This window comes from Nyctibius grandis, chromosome 31 (genome assembly GCF_013368605.1).
Source record: "Nyctibius grandis isolate bNycGra1 chromosome 31, bNycGra1.pri, whole genome shotgun sequence".
NCBI classification, from domain to species: domain Eukaryota; kingdom Metazoa; phylum Chordata; class Aves; order Nyctibiiformes; family Nyctibiidae; genus Nyctibius; species Nyctibius grandis.
In genome coordinates, this window is record NC_090688.1 from 5,107,582 (window position 1) to 5,122,285 (window position 14,704).

Below are 14,704 nucleotides of genomic sequence, written 5' to 3' on the forward strand. Positions count from 1 at the left end.
TCAAATAAGCAAAACTTGGCTCTTCCATTGTGGAGGGGCTGGGATCACCCTTGCAGGGATGTATCTTAGTCTTCTGTACAAGAAAAGGGATTAATGTAATAACAGGGAGGAAGGAAAGGGAGGAGACTTTAGAAAACCGAAACAAACCTGAGATGATGGGTGAAGGAGAGAAGTGTGCGTCTAACTCACACAAAGGGTCGATAGGGTAACTCTACTGCCAGGCAGAGAGCAAGGCAACGCTGAGCCAGGGCAGCTGAGCAGAGAAAGGCTCCATTAAGCCCCATCCCAGCGCTCAGCAGCGAGCCGGGCACGTGAGGTGGCCCCGCAGAACAGGGGGGAGGCGGGTGGAACGGAATGCTTTATTTCATTTGTTTCAGGATACAATGGAAGGGGGATGCTGTAAACGAAAGTAAAACAATCAATCGATACAGGACTGGTTGCTATTTAAAAATAAATCAACAATTCAAGCAGGAGGGTGAAAGACTAGCTCCTCCGCTTCCGAGAGCGCAGACAACACAATGCACTCAAGTGCTGGTTTATTGACTTCTTGGCAACCTGCTCCGACCACAGGTCCATCTCCCAGCACTTCAGCACTGCGGATCCCATTCCAGTCCCATGTACAAATGAAACAAAACAGAAGCACGTTATTAACAACAGAGAGCTGATGCTCATATCGCTCTCAGTCAACCTCATTAACCTCGGCAGACGGTGCTGTCGATTTGCCTGGTAGTTCAATACCAACAGAGGAGGATTCAATTCAGCCCTCCAAGAAGATCAGAGGCAATTACGTAAACTTTCGAAATCAGGCTTTGGCTTAAACAACAGTGATTGTTTCAAGCGAACTCTCTAGCAGTCACTTGTGACACAGACAGGCCGGTGACCACGCAGCATCGTAGGGAACCGCGCATCCGCCCTCGGTCCCCGTCACCCTGCGCCCACCACCTCCCACAGTCTCTTGGCGAGGATCAGCAGGAACCCTGCACAGCCCAAAGGGCAGCTGACGTCTGCAGAGCCTCCCACCAACACCCCGATTCACTCTGGAGAAAGAAAAGTGCCGCAGCAGCTGGTGAGGCCCCAGCCTGCCCAGGGACAGACACACGCTCCTCCGAGCAGCAGCGTGTACTCACACGTGTGCCTGTTTGCATCCGTGTATTTAAATCTCTTCTGAAAAACTATCAGAAGTTCTAACTGTTGCAAAGAGACCTACTAGGCTATCGACACGGGTATCAAATACACATAAAGTAACTAAAACTACAACTGAAGTAACTACCGAACTGCTCTCTCGTTACAGAAACATAACGCAAGGCTTTAGAAGCCGCTGTCATCAGCAAGATCCCCCCGCCCAAAAGCCTGCACTGGCCTTGCACCGAGTGCCCCTGGGTGCACCGTTCCTCTGCTGCGAGAAGCCGCTGCAGCAGCTCCAGTTTATTCTTCCAGGAGAAATGGAGACCAGTAACAGCTGTGCCAAGCGATACATTTGTTCTCGAAGGAGTCTCACATCTGTAACTGGCACCTTTGTTTTCTCCGCTGAGAAGATGCCTTTAACGATGATCTAGAGCAAAGCCTTGGCCTGCGAAGAGCAAATCCAGGGGCATCGATTACAGCTCAAACCTGTCTCCAGCCAAAAGAGGAGCAGAATAAAAGTGACAGCAATGCTACACCACAGCCCCACAGTCACCTTTTTATTCTGCACGTGATGAAACTCACTCCTTTGAAGTGGGGTAGAAGGAGGACTCCAAATCACCTACACGGTGCTGGACACCGGGCTGGCACACCCTCCATGCCTCCAACCGAATCACCATCGGCCTACACAGCACCAGAGCAGGGACCTTGGTGTGTGCTCTGGTGTATCCCTTCCCTGCTCAAACTCTAAATACCTATTACAGCAAAATCAAATTCTACCAAAATTATTTTCATGGCAGGACCTGCAGCTTGAGGTCCCCGCTTTGATCAAAATCATTCAGCAATTAACATTAAAAAAGCATCCGCTCCTGCACGGTGAGGAAACTTCAGAATCGCAAAAGCCATCTGTCCAAGGAAGAGCAGAGCCTAAACCATGATCAAGTTAATTACCTCAGACGAAGAAAGGCCAACGAACGTCAGTCAAAACGCTGAGCCAGGGCACGTCAGTGCACTGAAACACAGCCGGGCTTACCTGGCCTCAGCACAGCGCAAGGAACAACTTGGCAAAGGGAGCTGAGGAGCCAGAGAAAGTCACCACCATGTGCACAGACCTGCCAGCCCAGGCAGGGTCAAGGAAGCTACACCACCACGGACCAGCTCTCTGATCACCCAAGGGGCAGCGACGGCCAGGCTGAGCCACTACTGCCGTCCTCACAGAGGAACGCGGCCAACGCTTTCATCTCTGCACCAGCCAAACAAGCAGAAAGTACCTAAAAGAGGCATGAAAGGATACAAATTATATGAAATTAGGGCACATCCAAGTGCTGTGTTCACATGACAGCGTTACTAAAAATATATATATATGTAAAAATCTTTTGCACGTGTGCAAGACAGAGCTGCCAGCACCTGGGGTGACGTTTCTCCAGGAAACCTCACCCACACTGCGCTGAGAAATGGCTGAGCACCAGGACCACGCCGCTCCCTCGGCTCCTCTGAGGGATTTCAGAGCAGCAGCCAGACCCCAGCTCCCAGGTGACTTGCAGCAAAACCCTTTGTCCTTGCACTTTGATAAGGAGATCCCTCCTGCCCCCCTCTTCTTGTTAAGTGTCAGTTTTGTCCCCTTATCTACAGAGGATTGGCTTACTCCAAAGACATTCTCAATCTTCATCTTAAAGGTAAGGTCACAGGAGCTCCCTGGCCTGCAGGGCAGCTCCCTGGGGTTCCCCTGACAAAGGCACTACCAGTTTGGGGTGGAAGCTGGACTTAAGGACACAGGTCTGCACCGCCCATCGTTCGCAAGGAAGAGCCCTCCCTTCAAGGCTGAAGTGGGCTGTGAACAGGAGCACTTTGCAAGCCGTTTTCACCATTTTAGCAGCACATCCACCTAACAATGACCTTCCAACACATTCACATTTGGTCCTGCACAGTAAGAACCCAAATATCAACAGAAGGGGCCGCACAGAAACATCCCGGTTTGCTGGGCTGACAGCGGGACATCGCTTGAGTACCAGCCAAGGCAGTGAAACTCCAGTACCCTTCACAAGGAGATGATTTCTGAGCCAGGGCTGTCTCGGTTTAAGAATCACGGTTCACAGGGGTTTGGGTCCTCCTTTTCCAGTCATCAGACACTCAGAGACAGGTCACCCATCACACCGGCAGTTCAGGCGCCCCAACTCAAACCGCAGCGCTCTGGCTCTTCCGCGGGTGATCTCAGGCAGCGCCAGCAGCTCCACAGCCAGCAGCCTGGCAGATGTCACACATTCCTGCGCTGAACACGCCACTGGAGCTGGGCAGAACAGCCTGGACACCGGCAGCCCCGGCCCACACAGCTGATGGCTCTTTTGGAGAAATGCCCCTTTGGGCTAAGTGGCACCTTTCATTTGTAAACACGTCTTTGCTCTGTAAACCCACGTGATGACCTCTATTATCATGTGTAACTGCCAGCCCTGCAACTACAAAAGAATTGATGCATTTAACTCATTCCCAAAGCTATTCTCTGTCTGAACTAACACTACCCACCCCCACCACCGGTGTAACAGACAACAAGAGCTCCCCCAGCTCCTGCCAGATCAGAGCTGATTACAGAGACACTTCCTGAAGGAGTAACCTGGTACTGCAGGAAGGAAAGAGGACCCTGCAAAAGGAATCCACGTGCTGGATGCCTCAAGCTGACTGCCACAGTCAGTAGAGAGAGGGATATCAGCACCTATAAAACACTGACAGGCCAGCAGACACAGCTGGCAGCTGAGTCCAGAGCGGTGAGATTTCAAATGCTGAGCGTTCATCCAGGAGTCACGTTCTCTCAGCATCTCCCAGGGCAGTTAACAGCACCCAGCACAGCATCAGTTAGCTTGCAGCTCCACCTTTCCCCAAAAATGTGCATGAAGGAAACAAGTTTAGTCCCCTTTCCCCTGCCCCAGCTATGGAAGTGTTTGTACTCTTAATTAATAGTCAATATAAGCAAATATAAAAAATAAAACTTGAGCACTGGTAATGTGATTCCACTGGACTCGCACCCCCTTGGTCACAGTCTGTGCAGTTGGTGCCACTGGTCCCAAATCATCTGGAAAAAAGAAGACACCCAGCATCAGAGTGAGCACGTACAACGTGAGAGATCCCGACCCTCAGCACAGCCGGGGGAGCTGAGGGGCCGCACAGCGAGCTGTGCCGAGCTAACGACCCCCCTCAGCTTCACAAAACATCCTCCCCAGAAATCAAACCTGCGTCATCACAGGCTGAAAGCACATCGCTGAGAAATGCCCCGATGGGACTATGAGTTTTAGCAGTGATGTGACTCGGGAGCAATTCCTAAACTGAAAAACACAGCAGGTTTTGTCTTCCCGTCTAACACGGAGGCTCAGAGAGGACACGAGGGCTGCCTCCCCCTCTTATGGGCCTGCTAAACACCAGGCACAAAGCGGGGCTCCAAACCAACCGGGGCACGTCCCTTTCAGTGCGCTTGGTCAGAAAAACGCAGAAAGGCGAGATAAAGTCTGTGTGCCAACACAGAGAGACCACACGCAGGAGGTTAATTTATGCAGATCTGGTTATAGGATCTGTGCCAAAGCTCCCACGTCTTTAGAAAAAGAGCCTCAGCCCCTCGCGAGGAAACAAGGAGCACACAAAACACTTGCTCACCGCCTCACGTTCCGCGTTTCAAACACCGTGTCCTCGTCGCTGTCCAAGGAGGCCATCTCTATGTTCTCGTCGTAACTCGACAGCAGCCCGTACTTCTTCCGCTGAGGCTTCTTCAACCTGAAACGAGTGTTGCGCTCGTGTCTGGGTCCCTCTGACCTAGGGCTGAGGGACAGAGCGTGGGGTGAGCGCGCTGTCAGCGGCAGGCTGGCACGGAGACGGGGCCCTTCTCAAAGGGCAAAACGAGCGGGACTGCTGCCGCTGCTAATTACCTGAGGTAATTAACAGTGGCGTGAATTTACAGCAGAGTTTCCTAGGCGCTGCCAGAGGGATGTACAGGGAAGCAGAGCCCCGGCCTGGCAGAGGGAGGGAGGAGGGATCCGGGACAAATGGGGCACAACCCCAGGGCCGGGCAAGTGACCTGGGGCACGGCCCAGGGCCGGAGGGGCGACCGGGGCGAGCAGGGGCACAGCCCGGGGCCGGGGGGGCGACCGGGGTGAGCAGCGACACGGCCTGGGGCTGGGGGGGTGAACCGCGGTGAGCAGGGGCATGGCTCGGGGGGGACCGGGGCGAGCAGAGGCCCGGCCAGGGCAGGGGGGGCGACGGGGGCGAGCAGAGGCCCGGCCCGCACTCACCGGAACGCCCGCAGGAGGAAATAGAGTGCGGCCAGCGCCGAGAGCGCACTCAGCACGTACACCGCCCGCTTCAGCACCGGCAGCCCCGACACCGGCGCCAGCCCCGACACCGGCGGTCGCCGCGATCCCGGCGGCGGGCCCGGCAGCGTCCCGTTACCCGCGGCCGCCCGCGGCAGCTCCGTGCCGTTGAGGGAGCTCGGGGCGGCCGGAGGAGCGGGGGAGGTGGCCCGGGCGGCGTGCAGGAGGAGGAGGAGGAGGAGGCAGAGGGGCTCCGGCCGCAGCATGGCCGGGCCGGGCGGCGCAGAGCGGCGAGCGGCGCCTCGGTGGGGCGGGCGCAGGGAGGCGGCGGGACGGTGCCGCGGGGCGCAGGCACCGGCCGGGCCCGGCGCAGCCGTACGCCGCGTTCCGGGGCACCGCCGTTCCGGGCCGACCCACCGCCCCCGTTCCGCCTCTCGGGGCGGCGGTTTCTCCGCCGTCTCAGTGCGAGTCCTCCCTCGGGGCCGCCGCTCCCCCGCACGGCTGCCATGAGCCCCCCAGGGCCGCCCCTTCCCTCCCAGGGCCGCCGTCCCCCCTCACACCAACGCTCCCTCCCTCATGGGCCGCCATTTTCCCCTCAGGGTCCTCATTCCCCGCCTCAGAGCCACCGTTCCCCTGCCACGATGGCGATTTTCCAGCCAGAGCTGAGCTCTGCTTGCAAACAGGAGCGTTTTGAGCGATTCCAACCACTTGTGTTTCTCCACAGGAGCTCCGGAGTGAGCCGGGGGTCTGTCAGCCATCCTGAAGCACAGCTCCGCTCCCCCCCTGCAAGCTTTCCTCTCAGGGAAGGGCCCGAGCTGCCCGGACACAGAGGACTTGACAAAAAGGGTATTTTGGGTGGAAATGGGTCATCCCCAGCAGATGTGATACCCAAATACCTTCCTGAGGATGCGACTGGGTTGTGCATCCAGCCCCTGCAGCTGGCTGTGCCCTCAGCCCACCTAGCAACAAATCATCACTGCAGCACCGTAATTAGTGATGCCAATAGCACAGCACCTCAACCCAGGCCTCAATTTTTTACACGTACTAATTATTTCTATGTTGTTTTAAGTATCTAGACATCCTATTTCAGAAGGTCATTCAAATAACGCTTTGTAATTATTTAGTTTGAATTTGTTCAAGCATCACCCGACTGCATTATTTTATCAGCAAGGGTTTCTCACTCTCTCACGCCCGTGTATTTAATATCATCCTTCATAACATGCAAATTCCTCACTGGTGAATTGCTCAATATAGCCCCCCAAAAGTGCGTCAGCAATTTCTTTTTTTAAACTCTGTTCACTTGGATAATTTGAAAAAGGTTAAAAAAAGAAATAAAAGTAGGTTTCCAGAAGTAAGCTTGATAACCATTCCCGTTCTGCCTGCATGAATCCCCCAGGCCTCTTCGGGCTCTTATCACTGCAAGAGGAAGCTGTGACTGCAGCAAGCCCTCAGGGGCTGAGCTGACACCCCACTTGCTACCTTACCCAATTCCTTTGTGCCTGGGACTCCCCAGCAAGAGAAAACATTTCTTAATAAGAACACAAGTTTTTAAAGCTGGCTTTATCCATTAATTTAGCTCATTTATACCAGCAAAGTCTCTGGCCTCCATCACAGCTATCTGCTCCAGAGCTGATTCAAGCAGTAACAGAAGCACAGGAGCAGCGGCTACGCCTCAGTAGGTTGGCAAACCAGCACAAACCAGGCTTTACCACGTGGACTGGAAAATACACCGTCAGTTCTGCCCTCCAAACACTGCAGCAGTAATTGTTTCTGGGCACAATACCCACCTAACTTCTTCAAAGGCACTTCAGCTGCATGAGCAAGACTTTTTTATATAATACAGCCTATCCTTCAAGCGGGGCATAGTATAACCAAAAGCCAGTAAAAAAAAAAAAGGGGGAGGGAGCAGGATAAAGCAATCAGTGTTTTTTTAACACAAAAAGGGTGGGCAGGAGAGTAGCAGAGACCATCAGAAACCCTCTTACTGCCTCCACGTTATCACACTGCAGTGTCCTGCTCCATTCTTTTCAAAGCTGCCAAAAATACATCCACAGCTGTCAGCCTCTGTAGCAGTTTAAATCCTTGTCACTGAGCTGCCACACTTGCAGGATTTAACCAGAACAAGACCTCATTTTTCATGAGCACCAGGCACGTGCACCAGTTCAGTCTGAGCCAAGTGAGCCCACTGACAGCAGATCTCTCAGGAGAGCAGTGCTCACATCAGAGTCCTGTGCCAGCGACTGGGGAGACCCATGGGGCAGCAGCAAGACAGGTCACCCTCTGTGTCCACCTCCCCAACCAGAACAGCACTGGTTTATTTTGCATTTTAACTGGGCTATACACCAGGTAACTAGATTTCTATCGTATGCCTTGGCCACTAATATGCACGTTTCCCCACAAAAGTACTAGAGATTAATTTTTTTCCACAGTCCAGTATTTTATTCTAGCTTATTTCTTGTTTGATTGACCTATATAAAGATCAGTAACAACACTGCTCAGAGCTCTTCATCTCCACCACTCCAGTCAATGGCTGTCCTTTGTCTTCTCTGATGCATTTCATTGCTGAAATAGAATTAAGACAAGTGAATTTGAAGGCAGAGAACGTCTATGTAAACATTCACTTAGAAAATACTGGTCAGACTTTACCACTTACATAGTTAATACTGTGAACAGTAACAGAGCCAAACCTTTTGGCTCTGGGACAGCTACGGGGGCGAGGGGCAGACTGAGCAGACATTACCTGGTTGGCAAACTGGCTCCTTGGTCCCATTTCCTTGGAACAAATGCTTTCCTTCCTCAGGATCCCCACTCAGCCTCCGTGTCCAGTGTCCATCTTCTCTTCAGCCTGCCAAAGCAGAGGCGCGTTAATAAAAACATCAGGCAGAGCCTTCACGTTGCCACCCGCCTCCCCCAACACAAGTCACATCATATACGAGGGTCTCACAAGCCATTCGCTGACCCCATCACACCACAGAAGCACAGTCTGGGAAAACTGTTCCAGGGCTGGCTGATGCCTTTGATATGCCAGCCAGTATCATTTCATCCCTAAGCAGAGAGTTAACCACTTTGACATGGCTGCTTAGGAAGTGTGGGCTATGGGAAAAAGTTAATGGCAACAAGTAGGATGGCAAAGAAAGCTACAATTAAAGTGAGCAACTTAATGAAGTCTAGGAAGATTCTCAATAGATGAACACATATCGAGTCAGGGAATTCGTTTCCCATCTTGCTTCCACACCTACTAGCAAGACATGACTGCATGCCCAACTCTGATCTGTGGAACTCAAGTTGTGCCACAAGCCAAAGGTTGCATACGGCATGGGTTAAAATTTGTCCATCAGTTGACCAGAATTGTCAAAAGGAATATTTCACAGGTACATTAGACTTTCAAATGAGCTCTCAACAAGAGGAAGGATGCGGACATGAGCAAAAGGAGTTACCTCGAATTACAGGACTATTTCCACATATGAACTAGCCAAGAGAGCAGCTTTCGTCTCAGAGGTTTCTGTTGGAGGCACAACACTTCTTTTCTCCAAGGACACTGCAGTTTCCATATGCTAGCAAAGAATTCTTAGAACTTGTAAGGCAATGACAAAGCTAGCTAATTACGGCAATTTACCTACCATTGCACACCCTTGGCAAGCTAGTGTCTAGTCCAGTTCCTAACGGACTGATACTCACTACAGCTGTTCAGTGTAGGCTATGCAGCATTTTAAGGCAACATTAATTATCCTACCTAACACTAGAGTTCCCTCAGCTCCTGCTGACTCCAGCTCTGAGTACTACAACACCCTGAGTATACACTTACATCCCTCCTCCTCTAGACAATTCGACTATTCTTATGTGAAAGTACGCTGACAAATTCACATGTAAAGATCCATTAAGATTAAATTCTAGCAACTGGTAAGTCTGGCTTGCTCTTACACTATCACTAGTCTTCTCCTGCATCCTCTATTACTGAGGCTGTTCTTCATCTCCAAGGATTGTGTTGTGCAATGAAATGTAAATGTCAGGAGCAGAGTTCATTTCAGACGGTCTTTTAATAGGCTTCGTAAAGCCAAAGAAAACTGTATACAAGAATCCTTTACCACTTCAAATACAATATCAATGGAATATGCATATTTCTTCCAGTAAAAAAGGACAATATAAATAAACATTTTCAAGATGTTGAAGACATAAAGAGGTTTTTATGGTAAGTTTGCAAGTCTATTTCTGGGTAATTTACATCGTTACAACAGTAAAAATACCGTTATGCGGGTTGAACATACAAGCAAGTTTCTCTTTAGATATATCAAGGTGGTTTGCCTTCCAATTTGTACCCAGGCTGCATTCCTACCTTGCTACACTAAAGGAATGTTACAAAAGACGAAGGTAATGCACTTAAAAAAAAAAAAAGTCCACAGCTTGTTCAGCTTCCAGTGAACATTGAATTAAAGGTCCTTTCTATCTCAAAAGAAACTCAATTGGGGCCCCAACTTGAAAAAAAAAAAAACACCTTGGCTCATCATGAAGGATAAAATAAAGTCTGAAGTGCTTTCAAAAAAAAAGATTAAAAACACTTGAAAGCAGAGCTTTCTTAAAGAAAAGTCTAATTAGACCATCTTATATCAGAAGCTGTCAGGCTGTGTTTGACAAGATTAGAACTGATAATACTACAAAAGTGAAAATACAAGTAGATGTACTACACAATAACGATTTCAGCGAAGCTCCAAAAATCTTTATAAATACAGCCATTGGAAGGACGATCTTGAGTCAGGAAGGATTTTTACTCGTTGTGTGTAGCTGAGGACAAGAAGCAGGCACAATTGTAAAGGCACTGAAGCATAGACAAGTTCCAGCATTTTACTCCCTTGCATTATTTCAGAAGCTAGTGCTAGTTCGCTACACCGTAAGACAACTCCCCCACCCTTGATTAAAGTTTGTTAGGGCATCCGAGTTTTGTCTTAGTCTCAAGCTCGAGGAATGTATTTTAAAAAAAACCTTGCTTTGCCTTAGATCCAAGCAACGCCTACACATGCATTAATAATTAGAAATTTAAACGGCACAACCACATCCAAAGCCTGGCAGATTGGTTCTTACGGGCAAGAACAGAACAGTGGTACAGTCCACCTGAGCCTTACAGTATCTCCAGGCTCGAGCACAGGGTCAGAAGGTTTAGAGCGCTCCTACAGCATACGTACTCATCATTCCCATTTGAACCAAGACTTACCGTAACTGTCGTAGCTGTCTCTGTAGGATCCTCCTGAAGACCTGTCGCCATAGCCACCTTGACTCCTGCTGTTGAAAACATTCACGTGCTTTGTATTTGCTCAACCATTTCTGGAGCCTATTGACGTTCATGTCAAAGAGGCTTCAAGAGCTTCCCAACAGCCCGCCAGCAGCCGCGATGACTTTACCTGCTATTATAGTAGTCTCTGGAGCCATTGTATCCTCCGCTTCTGGAATCAAATCTGCCTCCACCATAGCCTCTGTCTCCACCTCCTTGAACAGACACCAGACCATTTTTTTTTTTTTAAGCATTCTGATAAATGCCATTGCCACCTCAGGCACTGCAAGTCACTCGTGCACACTCACCTCTCGAGAAGCCGCGGCCCCGACCTCTGCTGCCACGGAAAAAGCCTCTGCCCCCAGAAGCCCCCCCTCTGTATCCACGAGATCTGTTCTCTGACGATTTTCCAGCCTGATCAACTCTGATCTGACGTCCGTCTACAGACTAATAAACACAACAATAAACCAGCTTGGTATTTAAAGAGCAAAGCACATAGACAACGAATCTACACCTTGTCAGCCAAGCAGTACCAGAATTTACTAGTTCTTACAAACAAAGGCTTTATTTAATGTCACAGCTAAGCCAACTACACAAGTGAATTGATGTTCATGCAGTACATACAGGCTTTCCTATAAAGCACCACTATTTTTCAGTCATGTAGGTTAAGTCACAAAACTGTAGCAATTTATATCATTACTTGTGTCATTTCATTGTTGTAGAACACTAGTATTTCTCTGCTTTTCTACATGACATTGAACAGAAACACATCCTTCAAACTTCTATGTTTTAAGGAAATGAAGAAAGCTGTTCCAAAGCCTCCTTACCTTTCCGTTCATGGCCATCATTGCATCTTTAGCATCATCTATGTTTTCAAATGTAACAAAGCCAAAACCTCTGGATCTCTGAGTCTCTCTGTCTTTCACCACAACAACTATAAAGATTCAGGAAAAAAAAAAACATCAGCACCTGTGCAATCTAACAAACTTATCAAGTCATCACAGCTCAGGACTGCGATCATACCTTCCGAGATTTGTCCGTATTTAGAGAAGACTTGTTCCAACGACTGCTCATTGGTGTCAAAACTCAGCCCGCCGACAAAGAGCTTTCCCTCATCTGATGCCATCCTGACCTGCAAAGTCAACACAGCCCAAGTCAGCACCTCAAAAAAAAATATTCCTACAACGTCTGGAAGATTAAATCGGTTGTAACGTCGCCAAAAATGTCCCATTCTCACAGGGCGGGGGAAGCCGGGCGTGGTGTGACAGGGACGCTCTACAGGCCGGGTCCGGAGCAAGCGCCGTGCCCCGCCGCGGATGAAGGCCCCCATCGCCCACCCCGCGAGCACTGCGGGGCCTACAAGCCGCCTCCGGGGCGCTGGGCCCCGGCTCGCTCCCCCCGCAGCCCCGGGGGGGGGTCCTGGCCCGGCCCCGCCGCGGCCCCCGCTCCCCCCTGCCCCGGGGCCTACCGCGCATGCGCGCCCCGACCCCGCGAGACCCCCGCCCCTCCCTCGCGGCCCGCCCCTCGGCGCAGGCGCAGCCCCGCCTCCCGCCCGCCGCCATTTTGCACGGCCGAAACTCGTCGCCATTTTGTTTCCGCGGGCCCGTTTCACCCCTCCCCCGGCCCCTCCCCCCCCCCCCCCCCCCCCGCCGGCAGCCAGCCGGGACCGCTCCGCCTGTCTCCCCGCAGCCGCAGAGCCACCCGTGCCGCGGGACGGGCACCCCGCCCCGAACTCCCCCAGGAAGCAAACCCTCCGGTTCCTAACACACGTTTCCTTTAGCTCCGGCGCTCCGAGCCTCGCCGGCCCGGCCGGGCCGCAGCCCGCCTACCGCGGCGGGCGCCTTACCGGTGCCCTGGAGCTGCGAGGTCCACACAGCACTTCAAAGACTCAGCGCGATGTACGCCGAGGCTGGCGGGGCGGTGGCTTATAACCGCCAGCGCTGCGTCCCGCCCATCTCATGAATATGCAGATCAACCCCTTCGCGAGGCGTGGCGGGTGACGTCACCAAAAGCGCTGCCGCCTCTGCACCATCTGATTGGGCCGAGCGTGGTTAATATTCATGAGTCCGAGGGGAGGAGGGAGCGGAAACAAAACGGCTGCATTCCCCCCGCCCCGCCCCTCCTCCCGCAGGGGGCGGGGCGCGGAGGGCGGCGCCGATTGGCTGGGACCGCGGCGGCCGTTGGCCGGGAGAGCCCCTGTGAGGAGAAAGGAAGTGGAAGGAGCTGATTGGCCGAAGGGGCCGCCCCGCCCCGCCCTCCCTGGCGGCCGGCGCGACGAGGGGGCGTGGCCACGCCCCCCCACCCCGTTTCGCGCCCTTCGCGGCAATGCGGCGGCTGCGGCAGACAAAGGCGGCGCGCGCGGGAGGGGGCGCCGCCATCTTGGGCAGCGAGCGCCGCCCGCCCCGGCCCCAGCCCGGCCCCCCCAGCCCCGGCCTCGGCACCCTCAGCCCCCCCGCTACTCCAGCGCTCTCCTCCCGCCCTGTGCCCCCCCGCCGATGCGGCCCGCCCGCCCCGCAGGGCCCCGCCGTCCCCTCTCTCCCCTCCTCTGAGGGAGGCAGAGAGGCGCGGCCTGTTCCCGGCGCCTCAGGGCCGCAGCAGAGGCCCTGCCTGTCGCCGTCTCTCCCCAGGCCTCGGCGGTGATGCTCGCTACCAGAGCGTGGCTCCGTGGCGTGGCAGTAGGTCCCCTTGTCCCTTTTGTCACCCCCTGCCACCACGATGTCCCCAGAGCCTCTCGGGGCCCCACAGGGTGAGGCAGCAATTCTGCCTTCCCTGGCTCCTGTGACAGCGTGTGGTGAATAATTCAATCCCTCCGGCCACAGGAGCTGGGGCCATGGTGCTCCCAGCTCTTCTGCAGTGTGCTGGTGGCTCCAGGCCCCCACGCACGCCTGGGAGAGCACGGCACGGCGAGCGTAAAAAGCCGCCCCGTCGCTGCTTCCAAAGCATCAATGGTTTTGTTTAAAAAAAATAATAAAACAGAATTTGCTGAGCTCGTTTTGACTGAAATGTTTAAAAGCCCGCCCTGGGGTTTTTCTAAGATTAGAAGGTCTTCATTAAAACTTCCTTATTGAAAGAGGAAACTTTCTGACAAACGTGTTTCTGCAAGGGACTACACTGGTTTAAAAAGCCCTAAAAATAAAATTTTCACATTTTTCATACAATAACAGCAAATCTCATCTAGAAAATGGAGAACAGTATTTAAAAACATCTGCAAGGAAGAGACACACGGGAGGAAAACAGCGGCGTGGCCAAGAGCTGGCTAGAAAGGGTGGAAGAAAACAAGGGGAGGACGGGTCTGCGGAGGTCACCGTGTCTGTCCCCAGCCCCGAGGCAGGACCGGGGCCGCCAGCTCTGCCTCGGAGAAACCGCTCCGTAATTTCCTTTGCAGTTTGCGGCAGGAGGAGCGTGCGCACACGCCTGCACAGCCCCGGCCTCCCTCCTTCCCTCCCGTCGCTGTAGTGCTTGGAGCATTCCTGGGCTCAGCGGGGCTGCACAGAATAGTAACACAGGAGTTATTTACATCAGGGCTGTTTGTTCGCGGAGAATGCGATTGATTTCCTCACCGAGCGCTGAAGCAGAGTAAAAAGAAACCACAGCGAAACGCAGAGAAGCCTCCTGCCTACTTTTGTTCTGTAAAAGCAGCGAGAACCTGCTCTCTGCCTCGCAGAGTAACGAAACAGGGCTTGGCCTCTCTGAGTTGTTATTATCCCTTTTGGGATCTACCAGCAAAGGGTTGTTTTGTACACAAGCGCGTATAGTAATTGTGAAATACGGAGGCCTCTCGGTACCGCGCTCTGCCCGAATCAGCTGTTGTGCACATAAAAATAGGTGTTTCGTTACTCCTCAGCGGAAACGTAAAAAAAAACAATTCTCAATGAGAATTGAGAGCAGTATTATTTTCTTACTGGCAAAACCAGGAGAAAACTAGTTAACTTTCCAATCCTGAGAGCAAATTAACAACACTGAATAACTCTAATAATAGTATACATTATATGTACGAGCTATTAGTAATTAAGTGTCTCTGATACGCTTT

General features: G+C 52.3%; 2 protein-coding genes across 8 annotated transcripts; both read right to left on the reverse strand.

The window, feature by feature from the left end:
- Positions 1-345: 345 nt before the first annotated feature.
- FAM174C (family with sequence similarity 174 member C) lies at positions 346-5,710 on the reverse strand. 4 transcript variants are annotated; one of them, XR_011049865.1, is made up of 4 exons: positions 5,394-5,710; positions 4,762-4,923; positions 3,158-4,186; positions 346-2,393 (listed from the first exon to the last, which is right to left on the reverse strand). XR_011049865.1 is itself a non-coding variant. In XM_068420634.1 (3 exons), exons 1-3 carry the CDS (start codon positions 5,675-5,677, stop codon positions 4,183-4,185), a joined length of 405 nt encoding a protein of 134 aa, XP_068276735.1. In that variant the 5' UTR covers positions 5,678-5,710; the 3' UTR covers positions 346-4,182. The 4 variants fall into 4 exon arrangements, 3 of the variants coding, with proteins under 3 accessions (XP_068276735.1, XP_068276733.1, XP_068276734.1); XM_068420634.1 differs by having other exon boundaries at positions 346-4,186; positions 4,762-4,878; XM_068420632.1 differs by having other exon boundaries at positions 346-4,186.
- Positions 5,711-7,827: 2,117 nt separating this feature from the next.
- CIRBP (cold inducible RNA binding protein) lies at positions 7,828-12,609 on the reverse strand. 4 transcript variants are annotated; one of them, XM_068420833.1, is made up of 8 exons: positions 12,521-12,609; positions 11,698-11,806; positions 11,502-11,608; positions 10,983-11,121; positions 10,805-10,889; positions 10,618-10,682; positions 8,152-8,256; positions 7,828-7,973 (listed from the first exon to the last, which is right to left on the reverse strand). In XM_068420833.1, exons 2-7 carry the CDS (start codon positions 11,798-11,800, stop codon positions 8,252-8,254), a joined length of 504 nt encoding a protein of 167 aa, XP_068276934.1. In that variant the 5' UTR covers positions 11,801-11,806; positions 12,521-12,609; the 3' UTR covers positions 7,828-7,973; positions 8,152-8,251. The 4 variants fall into 4 exon arrangements, with proteins under 4 accessions (XP_068276934.1, XP_068276931.1, XP_068276932.1 ...); XM_068420830.1 differs by having other exon boundaries at positions 8,152-10,190; XM_068420831.1 differs by having other exon boundaries at positions 10,618-10,685.
- Positions 12,610-14,704: the final 2,095 nt, after the last annotated feature.